This window comes from Macaca thibetana, chromosome 20, assembly GCF_024542745.1.
Source record: "Macaca thibetana thibetana isolate TM-01 chromosome 20, ASM2454274v1, whole genome shotgun sequence".
Lineage (NCBI taxonomy): Eukaryota > Metazoa > Chordata > Mammalia > Primates > Cercopithecidae > Macaca > Macaca thibetana.
This window is the reverse complement of record NC_065597.1, coordinates 43,948,045-43,975,154: the sequence shown is the minus strand read 5'-3', so window position 1 is coordinate 43,975,154 and position 27,110 is coordinate 43,948,045. Positions and strand designations below refer to the sequence as shown.

Below are 27,110 nucleotides of genomic sequence, written 5' to 3'. Positions count from 1 at the left end.
CCAATATTTGCCCAAGCCCTGCCAAAATGAACTTGTCCCTCCTCTTTGATACACTAATTTCTTACCAAAATGTATTCCCTGAGCAGCTCCACGGAGGTGAATTTGGCTTGGGTCTCTGTTCCCGTTCGCACACACACTTGGAGCAGTCCGCTCAGCTGTTAAAAAGGAGCAAGCAGCCGCAGTTAGAGCCCCTTCCTCCTTCGGGTGCTGTTGCTCCCGGTTCAGGAGGCAGCCCTGGTGAATGACCCCTCCCCTGCCTCAAGCAGGACGGCACAGACAGGAGGCCTGCCTTCCCAGCCAAGTGCCCAGAAGTAAAGATATTCCTGTTGGGGTGTTTTGCCTTTAAACACTTCCTTTGTATTTAGAAACAAATGGTAATTACATTTTTCCTCAGCACTCCAGATGGTGAGAATCATCTCCCCACAGAACCACTTGATCACACGCCTCTTTGAGTGGTGGGAATTCTCTCTGGGAGCTGCAGAACTGCTAGGTATCGGCCCCTTGCTGCCACCTGGCAGGGTCTTGCATCTCAGAGCAGCCCTCCCTCAGCCTCTTGCTCAAAAAGCAACTGAAAACCACATCGCCATAAGAGAACAGAAAACCATCAAGCCTGTCTTCTTGCTATAGTAATGAGAAAGTCAAGGCTCAGACTGGGGCATGTGGCTTGCTAAGATCACCCACCTTAGGCCTGGATCTCCCAGGGGCCAACCCTGAGATTTGACTGTAAGGATTATATTAGGGCAGGTTGAATGGTGTCCCCCACCCCTAAAAGATGTGCCCATTTCCTAATCCCTGGAACCTGCAAATGCTCTCTCATTTGGAGAGAGGATCTCTGCAGGTGTTAATAAGGACTTTGAGATCATCCTGGATCACCTGAGTGGGTCCTAAGTCCAGTGATAAGTGTCGTTATAAGAGACAGAGGAGAAAACATAGAGGAGAAGGGGACATGAAGGCAGAGGCAGAGACTGGAGTGATACAGCTACAAGACAAGAGATGCCAGGGATGGCCAGCAGCCACAGAAGCTGGAAGAGAGAAGAAACAGATTCTCCCGAGCCTCCGGGGGGAAGCTGGCCCTGCCAACACCTTGAGTCCGGGCGTCTGACTCCACAACAGTGAAAGAATACCATTCTCTTGTTTGAAGCCTGCAAGCATGTAATTTGTCACAGCAGCCTTCACAAACGAACATAGGCAGTGAACCCAGATTGTACCAGGAGGGGATGGAGGAGTGAGCAGGGGAAGAAGAGGCTGCCCATACCAGGTGTGTTTGTGAGACGTTACTGCTGTGGGCAACTGAGAGTCCAGCTGGCCTGGGAGCTCTGGGACACTGAATGGAGCACACCTCGGAACTGGCCCATGCTGGGGTAAGAAAGCTGAGGTGCACGTGGGTACATAGCCACTGACTCCCTCAGTCATTGCTACACCTGCTCCTGGGTGTGAGAATGCCTGGAACCTCCAGCCTGCCCTGGAAAGGTGGGGCAGCCACAGCATGTGTCACCAAGTGGGCTAGAGGCAGGGCCATCTCATGCATTAGCGAACTTCATTGACTGAGCAGTAGCCATGGGCCAGGTACTGGTCGGGGCACCAGTTTCCAGGGTTGAAGGTTACAGACAAGATCCCTGCACTCACGCAGCTTCCATTCTAGTGGACTGGTGGAGATGGCACACAAGGCCATTGCAGGAGTGACAAGAATGTCCCGAAAGGATGATGTAGGAGAGGGGCTGGAGCTGGGGAGTTAGCTTAGATAGGGGGTTCCAGAGGACTGTGTGAGCTGAGGCATTTATGATAAGAAGTCCACCAGTCAAACTCAGGATAAGAATGCTGTAGTAAGAAGCAAGAGGCCTTAGCCGCAAAGAGGCAGGGGGCACGAGCAGGTGGGTGACGTGGAGAGCGTCCACCTTTCGGTGCAGACCCTCTGAGAGCCCCTCAGCAGGCCTCCCTGCTTAATACAGGTCAGCAGTTTCCACTTCTTTAGAGCAGTGGTTCTCAACCTGCCCCAGAGAGGGCATTTGGCAATGTCTAGAGACGGTTTGGGTTGTCACAACCTGGCAGGAGGGACGTAATACCAGCATCTCATGGGCAGAGCCAGGGAGGCTGCTGAACATCCTACCATGCACAGAACAGCCCCTCACCAAAAGGATTATCCAGCCCCAAAGCCTGCAGTGCCATGGTTGAGAAACCCAGTCTTGGAATACAGATAATACCCCTGCCCCCGACTTACAAAGCTCTACATATTCTACTCTGCTGGCACCTCATACCACCTTGCTGAAGCCACGTGGGCTTCTCAGATTCTCAAACATGCCAGGATCATGCCTACTGCTGAGCCCTTCCCTGAGGCACTCTTTCTTCCAGTCTTCCTTGGCTGGTTCTTTATCCTTCAGGTCTCAGGTTGGAAGCCACGTCCCAGCAGAGGCCTCCTGTGGCTGTTGTATGAAATGTTGCTTCCCCTTCTGACAGAGACATTCCTCCACTTGTTGTCTTCCCAACGCTTAAACACCTTCTGAGCTTCTCATCTATTTACTTGCCCCTCATTTATTCCAGCTGCCCATTAGAATGAGGGCAGGACTTGTTCGGACTGCTGACTGCTGAATCCACAGCCACTAGCACAATTCCCGGCTAATGGTGGGTGCTTAGGGGATATCTGGTGAGTGAATGAATGAACCCTGCCCTTGAGAAGGGCATATACATCTTTTGCTAAATGCAAGAGTATCAGCTCCCAAGGCCACGGCAGCCCTCCCAGATTTAGGATGCCCACAAAGGCACAGTGCTGGCCCCAGGAAGTGCTTATTCTACGTGATGTGATATGATGTCACTTTGCATTCACTTTCTGCTCTGTGGGATTTCATGCCAATTTCTCATCCATCTAGGGAGTCTTCTCTAGTCTCAAGTGGAGTGCTGTCATTTTGATTCTGTGTTCTCCAAAGGGGGCTAATGCTCAATGAAGCCACAGAGCCAGCTGGAGAACAAGTGTTCCCATAGATCTCAATGCTGTGCACGACCTTTCAGGAATGTTTGAAAACAATCTCATGGAAAGCTGATAATATTGCCCAAAAGCATGACCTTAGTTGGGGAAAGCTGTTTTACTTGGACCAATTAAGGGAAACTGTTCAACATCATCTGCTTGATATTTTACTAGGCAACGACAAATGAAAACATCTATCAATACAGGAAACCAGTTACCCAAGGAAAATTCATTTTTCCCCACTTAAAAGAGAGTACTGAGAATACGTTTTTGTTTCTCCTTCTTCCCAAAAATACCATTTAAACGATATCAGATAAATTTTCCATAAAGAATAGACCGTTAACAGTAAGGGGATTGAGGAGAGACAGCAGTGAATGAGCTACAAATTTCTACAAGATGGAAAGAGGATGAGAGCCTTTTGATAAAATGGAAGCAGAGCATGCTAGAGTTTAAAGAGCAGAACCCAGAGAGGCTCCAGGTATGAGAAGGGGGCCCACAAAGAGGCTGGTTGATAGGCTCTCTATATAGACAACCACTCCCATCTGGTTCACTCACTCCTCTTCCCCTCTTCTTTCTCCTAACCAGAGTTAGTTGGACCCTTTTTCCCTAGGCATGGGAGCACACGTGCACACAGATACACACACATACACATGATTTTCTCTAAAGAAATTGAATTAACTGCCTGGGGATAAATGGGGCTCTCAGAATAGTCCCCATATAAAAACTTCTTTAAATCTTGCATTTGGGTACCTAAAAGTCAGCTCCCTGGCTGCTTTCCTGAAGTGAAGCCAGCCTATGGAAAAGCCCCCCACCCACCTACTGTAGTCATAAAATTTCCCATCAGGAGACACCTAGCAAGGTGAAACAAAGGCAGAGGAAACTCTGAAAACCGAACCTAGTTCCCCGAGGTTAAATACAAATGGGTCAGGAGACAGATGGACAAAACCAACGGCACGAAAGAGCAAGAATGAGAGAAACAAAAAGAAAAACTACCTCTGGAAGAAACAGATGCAAGTCAAAGAAGGGAGGAGAGTTTAGGAGGGGAAAAAAGACTCTAACTGATATGGTTTGGCTTTGTCCCCACCCAAATTATCTTGAACTGTAGCTCCCATAATTCCCACGTGTTGTGGGAGGGACCCAGTGGGTTGGGAGATAATTGAATCGTGGTGGCAGTTTCCCCCATACTGTTCTCATGGTGGTAAATAAGTCTCATGAGAGCTGAGGATTTCACGAGGGGTTTCCCCTCGTGCTTGGCTCTCATTCTCTCTTGTCTGCCACCATGTAAGACGTGCCTTTCACCTTTCACCATGATTGTGAGGCCTCCCCAGCCACATGGAACTGTGAGTCCATTAAACCTCTTTTTCTTTATAAATGACCCAGTCTCAGGTATGTCTTTATCAGCAGTGTGAGAACTAACTAATACACTAATTAATATCCTCAGAGAGATTCAAAAATACACTGCATCCATGTAAAAAGTGATTCTTTTAAAAACTCAGAGAATAAGAGCTTCTGGAAATTAAATATATGAATATAGGATTGCCAAATTTAAAATTCAAAGGAATAGCTGAATGGCAAAACTAATGAAAATTCCCAAGATAAAAAGACAAGAACATGGAAACTTTGAGAGAAAAGAAAAAGAAACATAGAGAATTGATGCAAGAAATTCAATATTCAACTGACATGAATACAGTAAGAAAACAAAAACAAAGAAAAAGAGGACATTGTCAAAATGAAGGAGAAAAAGGAGACATGTTTCCAAGCTGATGAGAAATTTGACTTTAATCTTAAAGAACTCACAGCATCAAACAGAACACATGAATAAAGACCCACATTCAGATACATTATTCCAGAGTTTCACAGCACTAAGAATAAGGACTATGTCAGAAAGTTTCCAAAGATAACAAGATTCAAACAAACATGAGGTCCAGGTGGCCTGCATTCAAATCCTGGCCCTCACACATGACAGCTGTATGATCTCAGGCCAAGTCTTTCTGGGGCTCAGTTCCTTCATCTGCAAAATGGGGATCACGGCAGTATTGGAAGGTTGTTGTGGGGAGGAAATGAATTAATTTAGTTAAAAGACAGGGCCTGAAGCCAATCACAATCAATGCCATATGTTCACCTATTATTGTTACTCAAAAGAAATAAAAAAGCAACCAAAAAGATAAATCAGTAATTGTCATCGACATTATGACCGTCTCTCCAGCGTTCATTTCACTCCCTCCACTGTGGAGTAGCTATGTGACTTAAAGTTGGAAATAGGTGTAACTCCATCCCTAGCCTAACTAATGATCTGTATCCCACCAAACCACTAATTAGTTCTGGGATGCCTAAATTAATCCAATAAGAGTAAAGCTCCAGGCTTTTGCCTCCATGGCTGGGCCAGGAAATGCTTTCCTCCAATAAGAGTAAAGCTCCAGACTCCTGCCTCCATGGCTAGGGCAGGAAATGCTTTCTTTCTGCTTCTTCTTTGCTGTAGACCCCAGAGGCTGCTGGTCACTTGTGAGGAAAGTGATCACAGGGCATGCGCAAAGCTCAGAGCCATAATCCCACTGTGCCTGAAGTCCACGCAACCATCCTACTTTTTAAAGATGTGAGCCACTAAGCTCCCTTTCTCATTTAAACCCATTCAGGTTGGGGTTTTTGTTCTGTCCATCCAAAAGCACCCTCCCTGATGTATTATAAGCCGGAGCCTCCAGACTAAGCCCAACCTTGCACCAGGCATTACCTGGATGATGTATGACAATGACAGGCCTTTGGATGAAGTGCTGATGGAGGAGAAACTCAGGGTCACCAACAAGGCCACAATGAAGGTAAGGATGTTCATGAGGACATCCATTCTCAGCGCAAACCACCTGAGAGCACAGTTAAAGTAGAGGAGGTGACTGGAGTTTTCGTCGTTTAGCATCTTAAACCTACAGTCAAGAAAATCAGAAAAAGCAGGAGATCGGGTTGTGCTTCTGTAGACTTAGGGTTAGGGTGACTGGAGAAATGAGGCCAGGGAATTTTTAATTGAGGGAATGCACTCTCACATGGAAAACTCTTACAAAAATGAACATATATTCATGCTCTTAAAAATCTGCCACTCTAGACATCTTTGATTGGCACATATTTTGGGAAATCTCATGTGGCAATAGAGTAGGGTGCTAAGTGGCTCTTTCTGTCTTTCCCAGAATTGGCAGCTAGAACCTACAGCTGAGAATAAGAGGTGCTGAGTGCTTCACATTCTGACTCCAAAGGATCCCTATCGTGGAGTCAGCCATCCTCAAAGGCTTTGTGGAACTGACATTTGGCCCCCTTGATATATAGAAAGGGTGGGCGTGGGTTGTGGAGCAGGTCACCTTTAGGGAAGTCAATGTTTCTGACCGTAGAGGAGGGAAGGGAGGGCGCATGTCAGGTTTCCCTCCCTGAATCAGAGAAAGAAGATGGAAGACAATTGCTTATAAAGCTGGAAGCCTCTTCAAGGAGAGGAAGCTGACACCTTGCATCCCTGCTGCATGTCCATGGAGCCAAAGGTCTTGGAGAGGGGGGAAGAAGCACAGAGCGGAGTGACAGGGAGATGACATAGCCAGGAGACAGGGGCAAGACCCACCCTTGGAGTTCCGCATTCCCCAGATGTATGGAAGGCGGATCTCATCAGCTCCTCAGTTCCTAGGGCTGAGATAGCAGAAGAAAGATGACCTCGGAGCCTGCAGTCCCTGGCATGGAGCAAAGAGGCCTCTGCATCAGAGGAGTGCAGTGTGAGGGCTTCCAGGCAGAACTCACAGGAAGACCCAGTGACTCCTACCAATCCAGCAATGCCGGCAGAACTTCTGGGGTTCTGGCCCTGCTGGGGTCTCCAAGCTGCTGTCCCACATCTGCACAGTGCACTGCGGCAGCAGGAAAGGGTAGCAGAAAGGAGAGAATGGCCCAGAGGTGCCAGTCACCCAAGGATGTGTTCTTCCTGCTGTCCCCTCCCCAGTTCCCCTGCATCAGAGAGCCAGGCCTGGAGAAAAGGAAGAGGGTGTTTAAAAGCACAGAGCAGGTGCTTCTCAATTAAACACACACACACACACACACACACACACACACACACACACACAGCATAGCCTTGCCACACCAAGCCTCTGGGGGAAAGAGACCTGTGGCTTGAATACATTCAAGATTGAAATTTTCACCGCACTGAGATGACCATTAACCAAAAGAGACATGAGATTCAACTGCCATTGTGGCTTCCCTGATCTAGTGGGGAAGGGCTTCATGAGAACAGCTGGTAAAAACTATTGGGGGAAAAAATGAAATCCTTTCCATGCTTAAAGCCCTAAGGAGGTAGAATTCCTCCCCTGGCATAGTCGTGAATGTGCTCAGGCACTGCTGCTCCACGCTGTCCTGGAAGGCCTCCCAAAGTTCTGCCCGGAAGCCCCTCTGACCAGCCGCCCTGGGCTCCATCACCCTCTCCTCCTCTCTGTTTTAACTCTAACTTATTTTCCCCAGAGCTTAATCAAAATATTATTCAAAACACAGTGCTGTTTCTATCATGTAGCTATACAGCATACAAATTCAACTGACAGCCTCTGTGACCTGGAAGTCACCTATGGTCTTATCTGTGTGGTTGGTTAGATTGCATAGAAACAAAATCACTAGCTGGGATCAAATTGGAATTTGACCTCTAACCTTTTTACATTTTTTAAGCTGCAGCATTTTTGTCTGGTGGCAAAAGCAATACATGTCAGAAACCCAAGCCCTTTAGAAAGAAACTATTAAAAGAAGGGAACCCTCATCAGTCATTCTTGGCTCCTTATAGGATTCTCTCAGAAATCTTGGAGGAGAAGCTGTGGGAAGACAAAGCTTGCATGTGTGTTTGTTGTGGGTGAGTAGACGAACGGCTCCATGGGCTTTCCTCATGGCTAGGACTTTGGAAGGGTCTATGTGTGAGGCAGCACTCTTGAAAAACGATGTTCAGGTCAAACTAGGGTCAGGACTAGGTGCTGACTGAACTAAAGACAAGATGTGATGTCAAGTGTACTCTGAGATCCTGGGTGGTAAAATGGAGGGGGCGTGAGAGAGAATTCGATGAAATTCTAAATGTAATGCAATTCCGGGCCGGTTGCAGTGGCTCACTGTAATCCCAGCACTTTCGGAGGCCAATGTGGGTGGATCACTTGAGGTCAGGAGCTCAAGACCAGCCTGGCCAACATAGTGAAACACTGTCTCTACTAAAAATACAAAAATTGGCAGGGCCCCAGCTACTTGGGAGGCTGAGGCAAGAGAATTGCTTGAACCTGGGAGACGGAAGTTGCAATGAGCCAAGATCGTGCCGTTGCACTCCAGCCTGGGTGACAGAGTGAGACTCTGTCTCAAAATATAAAAATAAAAATAAATAAATAAATAAATTTAATGCAATTCCAAACTTAGAATGCATTCAACGCACCCTTTAGAACTACATCTAATTCTTTCTCTCTGAAGGGTGTGTTAGCTTTTTAAGGAAGGAAAAGATAGAAAATCTATGTGGGAAAGGCTGCTATGGATTCACCAAACTCCATTTTCTTTTCCTCCTTTGGATACAGCTGGACTACATTTCCCAGTCTCCCTTGCAGTTAGGTGAGCCCATGTGACTCCAATCTGGCCAATGAATGTGCAGAAATCTTGGGATGCTTTACTAGGGTTGGACTATAAAATTCCCCCTGGGTCCTCCTTCCTGGTCCCCTTGTCTTCTGGCTCAACACAGATGATCCGAGAGAATACCCCAGGGCCCTTGGGATGGAAGAGCCCCAGATGGAAACAGACTATGCCTGAGTGTGGAATACAATCCCCTACTGTTGCCCCATGGACTGTCACTAAATTGTGACATCAGGAAAAATAAAAATTTATTGCGTGAACTCCCTAAGATTTGGGGTTATTGTTACTGCAGTGAGCCTACTGTGATTTATACCTTGTTTTTTTTTTTTTTTTTTTTTGAGATGGAGTCTCACTCTGTCGTTCAGGCTGGAGTGCAGTAGCGCAATCTCGGCTCACTGTAACCTCCAGCTCCCAGGTTTAAGTGATTCTCCTGCCTCAGCCTCCCGAGTAGCTGACATGACAGGTGTCCACCACCACACCCAGCTAATTTTTGTATTTTTAGTAGAGATGGGGTTTCGCCATGTTGGCCAGGCTGGTCTCAAACTCCTGACCTCACATGATCCACCTGCCTTGGCCTCCCAAAGTGCTGGGATTACAGGCGTGAGCCACCGTGCCCAGTCTGATTTATACATTTTATGTCATATTATAGAAGTGTGAAGCTGGAAGATGCCAGAGAGATTTACTAACATAGTCCCCATATTTTAAAAAGAAGAAAATGCTAAGTGAAATGAAAGGTGGCCTTTAGAAATTATTTTTACAAGAAACATGTAATAACATGAAACAGGCTATTTTAAATTGTTAAATAAATTTAAGAAATGATTATAAATACTTAAGAAGAAAAAGAAGACTCCATGAAGAGAAAAAAAGAAAAAAACTAGAAGGAAATATGTGAAAAAAATTAATATGTTTGGGTTTGTGGGGTGCTATAAGTGATTTTTTTTCTTCTTTTTCCTTTTTTGCTCTATCTTCCTGAATCAAACACATTTTTACTTTTAGAATGAAAAATAGAACAAATAAGGTTGCCATTGAACAAGCTCCCCTCATTCACATTTTCTGGGGCCCCAGATGCTGGAAGAGAGGCCGTGAGGCCAAGTGTCTTCAAGGACCCCTCCTCATTCTTCCAGCTGTTTGTCTACAATCAGTCCCCAGCAGCCCAGACTTCCCTCCTCCTGTGCCCTCCCCATCGGAGTCAGGCATGAAGCATAGGGGCCTGGGGCAGGGCCCCACGTGGGACTCACTGGGTGACGCAGTTCTCCTTCTTGCCATAGGCATGAATGATGCCCAGGCCCTGCATGGAAGAGGTGATGTGGGAGAACCAGGGTGACCGGCTGACATTCTCCACCTTCTTGAGCTCCTGGACTCCTCTGTGGAAAATACTGGAAGAAAATTGAAAGGGGCCAAGTGGGCCACAAAGTGAGGTCTCATCAGACTTGCCCTCACACATACAGAGCCAACTAGGCACTCAGCACAGGGCTTAAGTCAGAGACGGTGCCGTCTAACTGGGGATGAAGAGCGGGCCTGCCACTCTGCAGCGATGCCTGCCCCAGGTGTGGGAATGGCGGGGCGTGAGAACCATGAGTCAGCCGCACTCGTTTGGCCACGGTGCTAAGTGTTTCTCGTATCAGGAAAGTCTTGCTCCACAAGGCATGATTCTAGTCTTCAAAAACCAAAATTTCTCATACAGCGCAGCCCCTAAGTATCAGCCAACCACTTTTTAGTGCCCAGCCAGAGAAAAAGTGATCTGTTCTAACTCTGGAAGAAAACCCAGTGTGTCAACTGCCAACATGTGGCCTTCTAAAGGCATTTTCAAAGGTAATTTTGAATGAACATCATTATAGTTGACTTTAAAACCAAACCCCACGGGATGCAGCTCCCCTTTGTGTGGAAGCTCCAGGAGCCCTGGTGAGCAGGAGACCAGGGACCTCGGGTGTGTACAGTAGCTGGCTGGCCCCCAAGAGAGAAGACAATCAAACCTCCAGACTCTCAGCTAAAACAAACCCAGGGCAGCGAGGAGGGAAGCCTCATTAGTGCAGAGCTAAAGTGAGTTGGTTGGAAACACTTGGATAATTCAAGCAGGATGAGCTCTGGTCTGTCCAGTCTTTATAGCTAGAAGGGTGAGTACAGAGCAGAGAAAGAGCTTTTACTAAGTAAATCAACTGCATAAACAGGAGGACAGAGAGGAGCAATGATCAAACACAGGAATGACAAAAAGGAACATGAGCCCAAAGAATCCACTGTAAGAATGACATTCAGGAGTTGCTTTTATCCTGTAAATGACTCTCAGAAATTATTTGTATTTGGTCATCACAATAAACCCTTGAGTTTGGAGGCTCGGACCATTTCATTTGGAGGCAGAATGGGGTCTGGAGGCAGGGAATCTAAGGCCAATTCACACTGATTTCCAAGAACTAAATCGAAAGGAAAACCCCAACTTTCTCCGCCTACATAACAAAAGGCTCAAAGGCTACTCCCCTTGCACACCTGCCCCTGCCTTTTTCTGGGTGACAGATGTACCTTTGATTAGTCCCCTCCCACAACCAATCAGGCTGGTGGCAGACCAAGTCTTCATTTGTATAGGAGTAACTTTGTAACTTCACTTCAGCCTCTGATTGGTCGCTTTCTGCAACCAATCATACTGATCATGGGCCACTACTTCATTTGCATGGGGCGTACACCAAGTGGCCAATGGGAAACCTCTAGAGGGTATTTAAACCCCAGAAAATGCTGTAACTGACCTTTGAGCCCGTATGCTCGGCTTGCTCCCACCCTGTGGGAGTGTACTTTCATTTTTGTTTTTGTTGCTTCCTTCTTTCCTTGCTTTGTGCGTTTTGTCCAATTCTTTGCTCAGGACGTCAAGAACCTGAACACCCTCCACCGGTGACAATTTCACTTCCTCAGGGTCACCGCGGGAACAGTGAAGACAGCAGCAAGAGTCCAGCTCTCCCAGCTCCCTAGGGCACGGTGTCAGCTCCCAGAGCCACACCTGCCCCTGCACAGAGTCCAGCTCTCCTGCGCCAGAACATCCCCACACCCGCATTTGCCACTGTCCATGGACACCATCAGCAGACTTGTTGAACAGAACTGAAGCATCCGAAACTAAATTCGTATTCTTATTACCCAAACTGCTTCTCCTCCTGCATCACCCGTATCTCTCTTCACGTTGCTCTTCACCTTGAAATCATTCATTGCTTCTCCCATCCCCCGACACCCAAAATTCCACCAGACGTGGGAAGTGAAACCCTAATGACACTACCATGGAAATGACTCTCAAATCCACACCTCTCTTCTGTTCCCACTGCTGCTGCCTACCTCTGGTCCTCATTAATTCTCTCACACAGACTGTAGATTTCAAGGGACTCCCGCCCTATAGTCTGCCCTGACCTTTCTGTAGCTCCATTCATCCTCCACACTGTGGCCACAGCAATTATTTCTAAAACCAGGATCTGAGTGTGAAAACCAACAACCCTGTGCACAGGTGAAAGCAAGTCCAGGGTTTGTGGGCTGAATATTTTATAATTTGGGGAATTCTCTTTCAGATCTGCAATAACTATCCCACTGGCTGGGCAGGTCTAGGATCATGATAAATGATTATTTTTAGTTATTGATTTTTATGGAAACTCTTGCCTAACAGCTTATTCCCTTTTTAACCAACAAGTCATTGGTTGTGTAGTTTCCCTGATCCTCGCAAGCCCTCTGAAACAGGTGAGGCATATATTTCAATGATTACCTTTAGGGAGAGAGGAAACTGAGGTGTGCAGCATCTCTCTGACTTCTCCAAGGTCCTTCAGCTGGTTGTGGCAGAGCTGGGGCTCTAATGCGAATTTCTCTGATTTGCAACCCTTTGCCCTCACCCAATACCCACCATGCTACCTGCTGGGAACCCCAGCTCACCCCAGGAAGAGCAGGGAGCAGGGCGGGTGTCCTAGGAGGCTGGGATCATGGCTGTCCTCCTGCTTTCCCCCAGGGTGGGTGTGCACAGCTGCAGTGGGAACCCCTGCCCCCACAACGTGCAAAGTTGCCTAAGGCCTTTCTCTAAACACACCCATGGTTAGGGTGGGGGTTATTTCTCAAAGCTCAGAGCAGCAACAGTAGAGCCCCATGGTTAGGAACATATCAGCAGAGAGGTGGCAATCATGGTTACTAGTTTCTTGGCCTAGGACCAATGCCTTAATCTTTCAATAACTTCCACCTCTCAGGGTTGCTCCGAGGCTAAAATGCCAGATGTATGCAAAGCACTTAGCACCTGGCATTTACTAAGTACAAAAAATCAATGGTAGACCATCAGTGAAGACAGCAAGCACTCAATGTTCAATATCACGTGATACCCAGTCAGTGTGCGTGTGTGTTGTTTTCTTGTGTAAATAGCACATGGGCCTACCGTAAGAGAATGAAGAAGCCTACAGCAAGGCCGGCCACGACTAAAAGGACAGCAGGAAACACAGCAGCCAAGATCACGAGAATAAATACCACCATAAAGAACTGCTGCAGAAAGTTCTCTGCGTGAAACGGCAGCCTCACATCCAGCTCATCCATATCCTTGGAAAAACGGTTCATTAGCCTGCCAGTGGGAGTCGTGTCAAAGAAGCTCATTGGGCTCTTTAAGATCTGTGGAGAACAGTAGAGAGTCAGAGTCGAGGTGGGTGCTCAGTAAACCCTGCCGCTCTGCTGGGGGTGAAATTGTGAGCACAGGGCCTGACCTTTTTTCCAGGGCACAGCACAGTGTGTCAGGTGATCTTGGGAAAGGGAGGATGCACCCCCTTCTTGCGGCCACCGTGAATGAATGTGAATGTGGGGATTCAGTCTCTGTGCGGAGGCCCCGAGAGACCCCCTATAGGTCAGGCTTCCCCTCCAAATCTGGGATGCAGCTTGAGACAGGAGAGTCTGATGCCTTTGTCAGAGGAAGGAATTTTGTGCCCCATGGCAATAAAAAGCCAAGTTTCACTTTGTCTCTTTACCTCCGAAGTGTGGGCCCCACCCATATGCTCCAGCCAGGGCCCTCCCAGCCCCTGGCTGCTGCCTACCATGGCAGTGGAATGCGGAGGGGGCTGGAAGGATCTCTTGAGGCCCGTGTCGCACTCAGGGCTCTTTGGAGCAGGAGCTGCTTTCTTGGCCTGCACTTCTCTGCCGTGGAGTGGCCTCCCCTGCCTCCACCCCCCCGCCCAGCCTCAGGGCTGATGATCCACCCCCACAGCTCCCTGGAATCTACCTTTAGTTGGTAATCAGCTATTTGGGAGACTCTTCCCAGACTAGACTGCAAGCTCTATGAGGGCTCTGGCTGTCCCCAGAGCCCAGCACCATGCCTGGCACACAGCAGGTGCTCCATATACCTTGTTGACTGAATAACTGGGTACACCTGCAATGCTTGTGGCCATACCTTATTAAACACCATGTCATGCAGACAGGAGGATGCCATCAGTGTGGTCTTGGTGAAGACGAAGCCTTTGGTGACACCAAACACCAGCACGGACACCATGCTTGCAGCGTACACCCACTGGTACACATGCTGACCGATGTCTGCCAGCACCGCGCCGACCTCACACGTGGTCCTGTTGCCCTGGGGCCCACAGGTCATCTTCAGAGAAAAACAAGAGAAGCACCAAGAATTGATAAATTCCTGCCAGGAGAACAGGAATTTTCTGGATAATCTTTCCAGAGAGAAGAAACTAAGAACAAGGACATGAGTGTTTTGAATGAATCAGGTGGGTACAATCTAATCTGTTCCCTTCTGGGGCCTCTGAGCTTTGCGGGGTTCCTCCTGCTGGCACTCATGACCCCAAGGGGCACCTGACTGTGAGCTCAGCACAGTCAGTGGGAAAAACAAAGCAGAGAAACGAGGTGGGCACCGGGCAGCCATCCCCGAAGCTCACAGCACCTCGGGACACCAGAAGCAATGCTGGGCTGGGAAGATCAGAGAGGCAAATGGGGAATCAGAATTCTACAAGGCTGGAGGAGTAACCCTCAGGCAGAGGATCAGGAACTGACCTCCAGCATGCTGAGCTGTGTGGCAGCAGCCACCAGGGGTGACTCAGGGGCTTCTCTGTATGACGGGCCAGCTCCACAGTCCCTTCCCTTTCTTTTTCCCAAGGGGTAACTGAGAGGGTGCTAGGGTACTGCCCTGGGATCTTTGGTGGGGAGGAGGGTGCCCAGTGAATACAAGTGGCTCTCAGAGGATTCAAAGAATCTGTGGCTCTGTCCTGCCCAGCGAAAACACACAATTTTGCCAGCACTTATGGGGAGACGGCATCTCCTCGCCCTGAGAAATTGGCAGTTTCATTTTTCTCTGGGCTGTGTGCTAAAAGTCAAGACTGCCCTTGGGGAGCAAACAAGTATCTTTCTTCTAAATGCCATTTTGCTGATTACAGTCACAGTGGAAATGTAAACCAGAGGTGGCTGATGGATGAACATCGTTGAAAGCAAAAGTATCTCTGGGGAGTTGAGGGATAGACGGCCCAGCCTGAAGAGGAGACACTCCTATGCCTTTGATTGTGCCAAGGCACAAGGGCCAAACACATGGTTCAACCACCATGGCTGCATGTCTGGGAGGGTAGGGGCAGGGGCAAACGCACAGTGTCCGGGGCACCAGGGGCAAACACATGGTTCAGCCACCATGGCTGCATGCTTAATCAGCCAACGGCAGTGGGACTCCTGGGGAAGCACCAAGCCTGTGAGAAAGCTACACCCTGATCCTAAACCTCGGGCCCTCCAAGGACACAGCTCTTCGTGAGTGAGAGGGCATCTGGGAGAATCTGTCTATTCCGGAGATGGCTCTCTATTTCTGCACAGAGCAGGCCACCCATCAGCCTCTCCCCTTGGGACTAGCTTTGGAAAGCTGTGCCCGGCAGCCTCTCCCCTGCCCCTGTCTCCCCAGTGCCACCTCCCTTTGGTTGTCATAGCAACAGAGCTGTACCAAATGTAATCTTGGAGGATGGGCCAGTGACCCCACAGCACTCCCCAGGGCTCCAGGAAAGCTTTGAGACCATTGGCCAAAAGCTGGGAGAGCTCCCAGCAAGCTCGAGAGAGAGTCAACACATCAGTTCTTCCCAGGAAGGGCCCTGCAGAGAAGGGTCCCCCATGGCTCCATGGCATTTGCAGAGCCTGAATCTGATGCTTGCCCGTCCTGTTCATGCAGAGACGACTTTGGGGAGCAGAGACATGTGGGACCTTCTGGCACTGGGCAGTGTCCGTAACAAGATGCCAATTTCTCTTTAGGAAGACACAAATCCGTGTTAGGCTTTCCTGGGGGAAACTTACAAGAGAGACTGTGAAACTGACCCAATCTTGTACATGCCTGATTCCAGACAAGCTGGGGCACACGTCTTCTTTAGTCAACCCTTTAAAATCTGAAAGTGGTGTCTATGCCCTGCTTGTCTTGAAAAACCAAAGGGGATTCCAGGGGCTTGGGTCCTGTGGTGTAAGCATCTGACCTCCACTTCTTGAAAAGGGCAGGGGGATGCATGTGGGCTCATGGCATGGTGGCAGGGACAGTCAGATGCTCTGGCAGCAGTGTTTTACTCCAAGACACAGACTCGGTATCTTCCAATGCCAAAGGGAAACTCACCCGTGAGCCCTTGTCCAACCAGAGACCCAGCCACCAGTTGCTGAAGGCAGAGCTGCCAATCATCAGGAGGAAGAGGAACACAGTGAAGAGAGAAAGGAGGTACCCTGCAAGAGGAGGGGAGAGGCCCAAGGGGCTGCAGACGTGAGCATGTGGCAGGGGCTGACCTTCCTCAGGTCCCAACCCTGATGGGAAATTCAAAACCTGCAGGAAAAGGATCCGCACACCTGGAAACCACCTGCTAGACTGATGTGGCATATCTGAGTGTTGGGGCCCTGAGCCATGGGGACATCTGTTCTACCTGGTTGGAAAATGGGTCCAAACAGTGAACATATTGGAAAAACCACCAATGTGCACTTCAATAACAGTGACTCAGTATTCTTTAAAAACAAGCCAAGGCCGGGCATGGTGGCTCACGTCTGTATCTCAGCACTTTGGGAAGCTGAGGCAGGTGGATCACCTGAGGTCAGGAGTTCGAGACTAGCCTGGCCAACATGGTGAAACCTTGTCTCTACTAAAAATACAAAAATTAGCCAGGCATGGTGGCGGGCACCTGTAATCCCAGCTACTTGGGAGGCTGAGGCAGGAGAATTGCTTGAACCTGGGAGGCGGAGGTTGGAGGTTGCAGTCAGCCAAGATTGCACCATTGCACTCCAGCCTGGATGACAAAGCGAGACTCCACTTCAAAAAAAAAAAAAAGGAAAGAAAGAAAAAGAAACCAAGGAAAACCTTGTATGGAAGGCTGGCAATGGACTGGCCACTGTTGTACAGAGCAACTGGAGTGCAAGGTACGGGTCATGCTGCTGCTCACTCTACTCCAATAAAAGAGAGTCTGGCAGCTTTAGTGGAGATGAAGAATGATTCCATTTAAAAGGCTATATTATCACATGTTAGTTTTTAGGAGGGGAAAAAATAAAAGCATTGATAAATGGCCCTCCCATAAAGAGAGTAATTGTTAAAGAAATCATAAAATGTGAACCCAACAGTTTAAGACAGGATTTTTTTTTAAATGCAAATTAAATCAAGAAACTCGTTGTTTTATACTGAACCTCCAGAAGCCTTAATGTACGTGTGATATGTTTTCCAGGTCACGGTTCCTTCCTGGGGGGACTCAGTCTGGATGAGCTGGTGCTCAGGAACTGTGGAGACAAACACAAGTGCCACGTCTCTCACCACTGGGGCGGGGGCCCAGCGAGCCAGGCACAGCCCCTCCGTGGACTCCACAGCACGGCTAAGGGGGCTGTGACACATCCTTCCACTCGTCCCATGCTCTCAAATTTCCAACACACTTTTGCTCATTTTGTGCTACCTGGTCCTCAGTACAGCCCTGTGAAGTAAGCTTCTATTCTCTTGAGAAATATTTATTAAGCACCTACTATATGCTCAGTCCGGGGGATGCAAGGGTTGTCTTGGTCTATTTCTCCTAGAAGTGGCACCCAAGAAGAGCCTATGAATACGAGGTTTATTTGGGAGCTAAAGGGAATAAGGCATGTCACCAAGCTGGCAACCACTATGGGCCACTGGGGCTTCATCCCATGTGAAGAAATCTCAGAACCAGTGTAGACACACACTCAGGGCTTTTCCACGTGACGAGAGGGATCTGGGATTTTTCTATACCGATTCCTATTGGCCATAGGGTGAAGGCCACTCCCTGGGTGGGGGTGTTAATTCCTGCGCTTCCAGCTTGACATGTAGCTGGCAACTCCTAGAAAGAGCCCCCAGGCAAAGGAATGCAGAGGTGGCATTTGGGAGGGGGCTAGGGGTGCTGAAGTGGTAAGGGCACCCTTGTCATCTGCTACAGAGTAAGCAAGAAAGAGGCAGGTCCTGTGTTCTCAGAGCTCACGCCATGCAGAAGAAAACCAGCGTATACTCCTAGGTTGGCTGCTGCACGGACACCTGATTCCCTCAATGTCTGTCCCACGTTCTTCCATTCCCCAAGGGGAAGGGAAAATGACTGTCAAGTTCTCATGGAAACGAGATTTTGGAGGAAAAGGGATGCTGGACAAAGCAGCTCCCAGCAGCCAGTACTGAATGCATGTCTCTTCCGCTCCTCCACAGAGAAGCGTGAAAACGTCAACTCCAAAGCAGAATTATACACCATACTTGGCTTTTATAAACAGAGATAAATAGAGTTAGAAGAGGGGGCACCCCACGTACAGATTCTGTGCACCCTGGCCCAACAGGAAAAGCTTTCACGCCTCAAAGGCACCTTGCTGAATAGAGCCACCATTACACTCGCTGCCTGGGAACCTGGAGCGCCTTTGAAAATGTTCAGCCTGACTTTAGCCTATTGTGTCTCCCTCGAAACTGCAAAATGAGGGAGACGCCTCAGCGTGTGGGCAGAGTCTAATGAACGGCATCCGGAAGCACAAAAGGGACTGGTCACATCACCTCGTAGCCTGCAGGCCAGGGCAGGAGTGCCGCTGATGCTCTGTTTGCCTCAGCTGTGCCTTAGAAGACGCTGTGATGCCAGGCAGGTGGGCAGTGTTGTCTTTAACCAGTTCACGAGTCTTCCCTTCCTCCACCTTTCACAGCCCTTGACAACCCAGTTGTTTATCCTTGAGGACTGCGTCTCTCTCCAGCATGAAATTTCACGATTACACTTTCCTTTCCAGAGAGGGGTGAGTGATGAGGAAGTGAGGAACAGAGATTACTCTCTCCACGGGACCCCAAATCCCGGGCAGCCTGGAGGTTTCTCCAAAAATCACAGAAGAGATATCTGGGTACTTCAGCCCTGGAAGCCTCTGGAACTGCAAAACTATGTTGCCTTTCCAAACGTGCATGCATTTGTCACAAGCACCATTGAGGATGCCAGATCTCATCGATTCCAAGGCTCACTTCTTTCCCCCACATTGTAACATCTCTGGAATCTGGATGTGCCTTCCATTTGCTAGTATGTCATATCATTTAATTAGCAGAGATTTTTTTTTTCTTTCCAAGTGGTAGGTAAAATGGTGGTAGCCTTAAAAAATGGATAGCATCTTAAATTTGATGAAATGTGCTAAGTTTTTTTGTTTCTTTGTTTTTTCGGCTATGCATCCTTGAGAAACAGAACTCTAACTTGGAAAGCCACCTTGCTGTGTATACTTTGAGGACTATTGACCCCAGCCCTCTCTGTGTCCAGCATGGGGCAAGGGACAGAGTAGGTGCTCTAGGGATGTGGAGTGAATGAAGGCAGGGTGTCTACGGAGGAGAAGAGGTGGCCTGACCAGCTGGCCCCCACCAGGCTCATCTTCCACATCTTGTCTCCCCACCTCCCTGGAATCACCTCTTGCCCTCAACCTCAAGCCCTCTACCCTCTCCCACCTTCTCACTGCAGTTTCCCCAGCAAACTCCTATACAACCTTGAAGGACCAGTCCAAAGGCCACCCCTCTGTGAAGCCCTCCTTGACGTGTTGGTTTCTCTCACCCAAATTCCCCATTACTCTTACTGGTTTCCCATAGATACCCATCTGCCTGTGTCCCCGCCAGACCACAAGATCCTGAGAACACGGGCATCTCTTCTTGCTCTCCCCAGCCCAGCTTAGTACTGGGCACACCGTCAATGCTTAACCTTTATTTGTTGAAAGAATGAATAACCTTATCCCACCTCAATCTCTTCATTGCTTCATAATCCATTCTCAATGCTCCCCATAAAGAGTGGGAAACAGCTCTTGTGTCTGCCTTTGCCTCTGATGAATCCCCGTGCATTACTTTGATCTCTCCAGCTCATAATAACTATTAAGCATCACTGTGTGTCAAGCACTATGCGAATCACTTATGTTCATTTTCTCATTTAATCTTTACCAGAAATTGTGGTTGGTACTACTTCCTCATTTTATGGATTAGGAAGCTAAGGTTCAGAGTGGCCAAGTATCTTGCTCAAGGTCACAAAACTAGTAAGTGGTGGAACCAAAATTTGGACTTAGGCAGTGGAACCCCAAGGCACACAGTACCCTAGACCATCCAATTCTGGCTGCGCAAAATGACATGCACAGTGTCTACACTGTGTGTATCCCAAACGGTAGATGCCCAATACATCCTTAAGTGTATGTGACCAAGGGGATGAGTGGTAAATACCTTTTGTGTCTACAAATTCTGAGCCTGTTTCGGATTCTTTTCCTTCATCTTTCTCATTTCCTGGAGCCAAAACTAGGGTGAGAAATAAAGAGAGATCTGTGTCCATTCAAGCCAAGGACAATAAGAGGGATGGGATTCTAACCGATTATACCAGCATCTTCCTGCCTCTCAGCGGGGCTCTCCTTGAAGGCTTCCACCATTGCTGCATTGTAAAGGTGTTCAGGATCCTGGAGACAAAATGGAATTCCTTCTGAAAGCTAAGTGACAGGACGTCTCCCAGGCAGGAAATCCCGAGGGATTCCTCCCCAGTTGCTCCCACACCTGCCCAGGTGTGAGTTACCTTGAACTGCAATCCTCGCAGGTTGTGAATCAGTTTTGCATAGTGCCCTCTCTCCTCCATTAGCTCCTTGTGGGTTCCCTTTTCACAAATCTCTCCATCTTCTAATAAAATAACTTCATCACAAGACTCTAAGAACTGCAGAGGTAAGTGATCGACAATGAACTTCTGCCTGGAAAGGAGAGCCCATGCCAAACTCCTCTCCAACCTTAGTTAGCACGGTTGACTTTAGGTGCCAGATCATTCTTTGTTTGAGGGGGCTGTCCTGTGTGTTGTAGGATATTTACCAACCTCCCTGGCCTCTACCCACTAGATGTCGGTAGCACCCCATCCCAGAGGTGTGACCAGCAATGATGTCTCCGGACATTGCCAAGTGCCTCCTGGGGGCAGGTTGGCCCCTAGCAGAGAACCATTCATCTAGTACCCACAGGTCTCATGAGTCCAAAAAACGCCAGCCTTTGGCTGTCACAGTGAAGCACACTGAATCTTCCTTTGCTACTGCTCCTTAAATGAGCTGCCTTCCTAAGAAATCTGATCATGGCTGCATGCAATGGCTCATGCCTGTAATCCCGGCACTTTGGGAGGCTGAGGCCAATGGATCACCTGAGGTCAGGAGTTCGAGACCCACTTGGCCAACATGGTGAAACCTAATCTCTACTAAAAATACAAAAATTAGCCAGGTGTGGTGGTGTGCACCTATAATCCAGCTACTCAAGAGGTTGAGGCAGGAGAATAACTAGAACCTGGCAGGCGGAGGTTGCAATGAGCCAAGGTGCCACTGCACTCCAGCCTGGGTAACAGAGCAAGACTCCATCTCAAATAAATAAATAAATAAATAAATAGAAATCTGATCATGGAGATTTGGGGAAAGTAAAACTGACAGTCACTACAGCCAGGACTTGGTAGCGAGGGGAAATATGATCTTCACGAAGGCCCTTCTCTGTTCTAACATTATAAGCCTCCCTCGTCATCCCCATTTAGCCCAGGAGAAGCAGACCATGGTGTGGTCCCCAGGCAACAGGCCACATTCCCTGGCCTGAGGAATTTATGCCAGCTTTATCTATGAGATAAAAACACAGCTACATTTAATGCTGGCATCCCATATTTTGCCCAAAGCACTTCTGTTTTTTTAATTTGAATTCCCTTCACTTCCATATCATTCGTGAGATCAAAGAGTTCTGCTAAGAGGGTTTTCCTTTCATTTTGGAATGAGACACAGAGCTCTCCCCACCAGGATCAAGGAAGTCTGCTCCTAGAGGCAGGCAAGATGCTGAGACTAAAGATGGTTTGACCAAAAGAAGCCTTTGCAGTATGGGCCAGAGGTCTTCCCTGATACTGCACGGTTCATCCAAGGTCAAATCAATCTCTGCTGCTCTTGATTACAAGCCTGAAAGAAGTAGCTGTGTTCGGTCATTGTATACTTGATTGGGCGAGTTGGGAGGGTGCCCAAAGGCTGAATGATAACAGTTCTAACAGCTTGGACAGTTCCAGCCCTCATGCCTCCCTCCCACTAACTGCCCAGCTCTCTGTCTTATTGGCTGATATTTCAGATGGGGAAACGGAGACACTATAAGCCTGCTCCAGTCCCATGGCCTTTTCTGCCTGTGCCACAGCACACACTCCAGCTCCAGGCGCTCCCAGGGAGCCCCCTCTGGCCAGCAAGTCCCCAATTCACTCCAGAGATATGAGGCCGATTTGAGCAGCTTTGTTCTGCAAACTGTCACCGACTCTGCCCCTGAGTTGGATTTCAGTGGCTGCTCCCAGCCTCTTTTCACTGGTTTCCTTAGAAAAGCGATCACTCATCCCAACCACTCAGATGCTTGCCTATGGGCCTGAGAGTAAGAGAAGAGGGGATAGGCTCTGGAAAAGCCCCAGGCCCCAGTTTGGGGGCTCTGAGTTCCATCCTCCCTGACAAGGGACAGCGGGACTAAGATCTTGTGCCACCTGGTGGCTACCTGCCTCTTCCAACTTGCAAAAAGTGAGATAAAATGACAGGGGAAGGTGGAATCTGAGCAGACGGGCCTGGTGTGAAGATGGCTCCTGCCTGAGGTCATACTATGGCTCAGTCAGTTTCAAAGACTGAACCAGGACCAACGTTGTGATTCCCCTCATGAGGACTCCTGGAGGGACAGCTGTGACCCACACCTGTCAGGGATGACGTATCCCCTCCGGATCCCCAGAGCCCTCAGAGGACAGCCCTCCCTGCTGCAGGGTGTCTCCAGGGAGATTCCAGGTGCAGAGGGGGGGCTGCCAGGTTTAGCACCTGGACTTGGCCAGAGCCCATTCTCAGTCACCTCATGGGGGTCTTGAAGAAATCCAACCTTGTCCTCCATCCTAACTCAGAAGAAGAACTAGGCCAGAAGAAGAACTAGGAGCTCTTGTCCACACCAGCCCAGTGTGATGCTTCCTGGAGGTGCTCAGGCCCACGCAGAGGAAATCCAGACAATCCCCATGTGCAAAATTCGGATGCCTGGAGCTTATTCCGGGGCCAGAACTCTAGCCCCGGGCAAAGGTCGGCTCAGGCTAGGGGCAGCATCACAGCAATGGGAAAGCCTGGTTTTATAGGGTCTTCGAGGAACCCCCTCTTTAGGCTGGTCCTCCTGGCCACTACTGGAGGGTTCTAAAATGCTGGCTGCAGCATCCTATAGCCATGGCAACCTTATTTGCCCCTCCCTCTCCACCCCAGCTTGACTTACCCTTGCAAAGACCTGCTTCCTGTCTCCAGACCAGGCCCTTATGTAACATGTTCTCTGCAGGTAGCAGGAGAGTAAAGAAGATGGGACTCTTGCTCTCCTGCCCCAATAAGCCTTTCAACATAAGTCAATCCCGAGGAATCTCTCATCAGGCAAGGAGACACACACGTGCACGCATGAACACACATGTGCACACACATGCAGTGCCCCCCTTCTCTCGCACATCTCTGGGGATTCCCTTCAAAGAGGAGAGAGGGAGATGGTCTGGAAGCAGGGAAACCTGGCCTGGGAGGAGGAGGTTCTTGGATTCCCACCAGGCATTCAGGACCCCTTATGTGGGACCAATGCAGCGAGGACTATTCCCACCCTGCCAAATTCTCAAATTCACTCAGGTCAAGCCCAGTCACTTTCTTCAGTGAGATTCATGCTCCTTAGCCTGCGACAGTGGCCCTGAGCAGAGAGAGCTTCCCCAAAGCCTCAGCCTTAGTCCCAAAGTCCTGGCTTCCAGCCTCTTTCCCCTGGGGTGTGATGCCTGGGGCATCTGGGCCCCTCATCTAAGAGGTCTGCCACCCCCTGACACCCCCAGTCAAGGTGTCCCTGGCCTCAGGCTTGCCCAGAATTGCTGGATTAAGGGTGGGGCCGTCATTGCTTTCCCTGGCTCCCAGAACTGGGGGAAGCAATCATCCTTTTACCAGGCTCCCAGAACTGGGGGAAGGGTGCCCCAGTCCACCCACAGGCAGGACTCAATTGCCTCTAGAGAATCTACCCTCTGGGGCAGGAAAGGTCTTGACCCCACTGAGGCCATGCACAGTGGAACAGGTGGACCTCCTGGGACCCAGGAAGGCTGGGGAATCATGAGTGTCTCTTGCATCCCTGGCTCCCTCCCCACATTCCCAGCTGAAGACAGGCAGATATAGGCAGAATAGGAGGCTCTGTGAGCCTCAGACACCAGCCACACCCATCCCGTGACCTCCTGGATCCTGCATGTCCCGTCACCTGTAGCTGGTGGGTCACCAGGACGACTGTCTTCCCCCTGAGCGTCTTCTTAATGCACTCCTCAAAGACATGCTTCCCCACATGGGCGTCCACGGCCGACAGGGGGTCGTCCAGCAGGTAGAGTTGACGGTCAGAGTAGACGGCGCGGGCCAGGCTGATCCTCTGCCTCTGCCCCCCGGAGAGGTTGAGGCCCCGCTCCCCAATCTGTGGACAGCGACAATGCTACTGCCTATTGTCAGGCCACCCTGAAGTTCTTGGGCAATGGAAGCTTCCTGAAGCTTTTCGGGACTCAGGGAAAAGATGTACACACTGATCCTCACCTCGTCCAAGTTCCTCCTCCCCTTACGGGGCCCCCAGTCACACGAGACTCTGTGGTGAGTGGAAGTGCTCCACTTGTCTACCTCTCCAGGAAGCCTGGTGAAGCCTGGTGGGCAGCGGCAACTAGGACAAAGCTCTTTCCCATGAGGAGTGAGGGGTGCTCATCTCACAAGACCCCAGCCCAATGCAGATCCCACGGGGAGGGGCTACGTCATTATTACCACCAAAGGGAATTGGGTGAGCAGAGAGCTGGGGAGAATGCAGCAGTGAACCAGAGGGAAACGTGGTTGGGTGCAGATGGAAAAGGGAGTTCCCTATTTTATTTACTTGGAGAGCAACTATCCCATCCCTAGGCAACTCTACGCACTGTGGAGAGATAAGCCTTGACTTCCTAGTTCATCATCACTACCCTAAGGCCTGGCACCACGCTGGGCACAGAATAGGTGCTCAGCAAATATTTACGGAAAGGATGATTGCTTACTGTAGGTGATTCTATCCAATGGAACCCAAAGTGAACCCCACGTGTTCAGCCAGGCATTGAGCTAGGCACGGGGTGGGACACACAAGCTGGACAAGAGAAGTCCCCTCTCCCTGGGGAGCTCCACGGTGGGCAGGTTAGTTATGTACATAATAGCAGCAGCAAGCAGAATTTCACAAGTGCCTGCTGAGAAGCATCAACAGAGTTCTTTGGAGCAAATTATTCAGGTGGTGGGACTTGGGAAAGCCTTCCTTAAGGAGGTAGATCTGGGGTTGAAACTCAAAGGGTAGTGATGCCACAGGAGCAGAGACTTAGAGGCTAGGAGGTGAGTGGACACTTTGGCAGGCAGGTAGGAGCACGGCCTGGAAGGGTGAACCAGGGCTGCAGTGTGGGAGGTCTCAGATGCAGGCCAGGAAGGCTTCACGGCCATTCCCTTGGGGAGGCAGACTGAGGGCACCAATAGAGAAAGACACCCCAAACTGGCCTTTCCTCAGAAAGCCTTAGCCTTCTGGTCTCCTCTGGGGCTCCTGGGCAAGGTGAGGAAGATTGTGCAGAGGGCATAAGAAGGTTGTGGACCCGAGATGGCAAGGTGACTCCCTGGGTCTCTTGGGGTGGCAGGCTCAGCCCAGGATGGAGCTAGCACTTTGGACAAGCACCCCAGGGGGCAATGTTTAGAGGTGACCCCCATACTCCTGCCCTGGGCAGAGCCAGTGAGACAAGAAGGGGCCCTGGTTTGGAGGACAGAGCCGGCCCTCGGGATGAGGAAGCAGTTTTCACCAGAAACCCTTCCTGAGATGACAGGCAGATTGGGAGTAGCCCCAAGAAGTGACTACACTGCGCCAAACACCAGTAAGCTTGGTGTCACGTCCACTGTGACATCCAGCAAGTATAGATCCAGAGGGAGAATTCAGAACGGGTGGAACCTGAGCTTTGCCCACACGTTCTTGGGGCATCTGGATGTGGAACCGGGGCTTGCTGGCCTCAGCCCTTTGGACCTGAGCAAATGTACTGTGTGCAGCAACAGTGGGCTTGCGCTCCCAGCCCTGCTCACCTCAGTCAGGTCTCCATAGGGGAGGTTGCTCAGGTCCTTCTGCAGGCCACAGACGCGGACTGTGTGCTGATACCTGTTGGTGCAAAGCTCAGAAGTAGCTGGGTGAGAAAGACCACAAGCACCGCTGCCCTGGGCTGTTTCCACAGGCACTGCTGGTGTCGCTGGGACAAGGCCAGGGGTGGCGAGTGCTACGTCCAAGGCTCCCTGACCAGTCGCTCTGCCTTCAATGACCCAAGGGTGGCGTCCCATTGACCACTGGCCCCTCCCCTGACCTGATGCAGAGTTGATTCAGGAATGGCTCCTCCCCTGGCAGGGTTCTTGCTAGACAGGGAAGAAGACAACAGTGAACAGGAAAGCACTGCAGGGAACACTGACGGCGCCACCTGCTGGACGCTTGTGGGAGTCAGAGGAGGGGGTCACCCATGGGGGCTGCAGTCACTGGGGACCGCGTCCTGGGGGGCGCAGGGCTGAAGCAGGACCGTGGGTGGAAGAGAGGGTGTGTGTGAAGGAGGCTAACAGCAGGCGGCTGGGTGATCACAGATGACGACCTTGACATTTGCCCAGCCCCTTCACAAAGCTACTCCATCCACCCCTCACTGCTACTCGGTTGGAGAAAACAGTTTTCTCCCCTGCGACAACTCAGGACACTGAACCGAAGGGAATGGCACCTGAGGTGAGGGGGTGGAATGGGAGAGAGAGTGGGACTCCTGCTCTTTGGGCCTCTTGGCCTCTCCATTGTGCCCCCTCAGCGTCACCCTCTGCCTAGCCCTGCAGCCCAGGCTTTGGGGAGTTTGACAGCTGAGGCCCTAGCCAGCTCTGCAGCAGCCAAGCCGCCAGGACTAGCACCCTGTCCTGCAAAAAGCAGCAAAGCTGTGGGGTTGGCCCCACAGTGGTCCCCAGGGGCATGACCCCGCTCTGCCCCAGGGGAGGCCTTTGGGGACTTCTGGCACCGAGGAACCTAAGACCATCAGTGGTCACTAGGATGTCGTCCCCATGCTACGACAGATGCCCACACCCTCCTTCCTCGGTTTTCTCTGCAACTCAACCTCACTCAGACAGCCCCACC

General features: G+C 49.9%; 1 protein-coding gene across 3 annotated transcripts in view; it reads right to left on the bottom strand.

Moving 5' to 3' along the window:
- ABCC12 (ATP binding cassette subfamily C member 12) overlaps nucleotides 1-27,110 on the bottom strand; it is a 71,902-nt gene that overhangs the window by 7,743 nt on the left and 37,049 nt on the right. For all 3 annotated transcript variants that reach the window (XR_007721912.1, XM_050773185.1, XM_050773186.1), the window contains exons 13-24: nucleotides 26,045-26,117; nucleotides 24,198-24,401; nucleotides 20,512-20,646; nucleotides 20,323-20,398; nucleotides 20,172-20,243; nucleotides 17,162-17,251; nucleotides 16,116-16,219; nucleotides 13,932-14,129; nucleotides 12,936-13,162; nucleotides 9,796-9,933; nucleotides 5,688-5,874; nucleotides 66-155 (exon numbers count right to left, since the gene is read on the bottom strand). Coding sequence is in view for 2 of the 3 variants with exons in the window: in XM_050773185.1 (XP_050629142.1) it covers nucleotides 66-155; nucleotides 5,688-5,874; nucleotides 9,796-9,933; nucleotides 12,936-13,162; nucleotides 13,932-14,129; nucleotides 16,116-16,219; nucleotides 17,162-17,251; nucleotides 20,172-20,243; nucleotides 20,323-20,398; nucleotides 20,512-20,646; nucleotides 24,198-24,401; nucleotides 26,045-26,117 (1,594 nt within the window). In the remaining variant the exon portion in view is untranslated. The remainder of the gene's footprint in view (nucleotides 1-65; nucleotides 156-5,687; nucleotides 5,875-9,795; nucleotides 9,934-12,935; nucleotides 13,163-13,931; nucleotides 14,130-16,115; nucleotides 16,220-17,161; nucleotides 17,252-20,171; nucleotides 20,244-20,322; nucleotides 20,399-20,511; nucleotides 20,647-24,197; nucleotides 24,402-26,044; nucleotides 26,118-27,110) is intronic.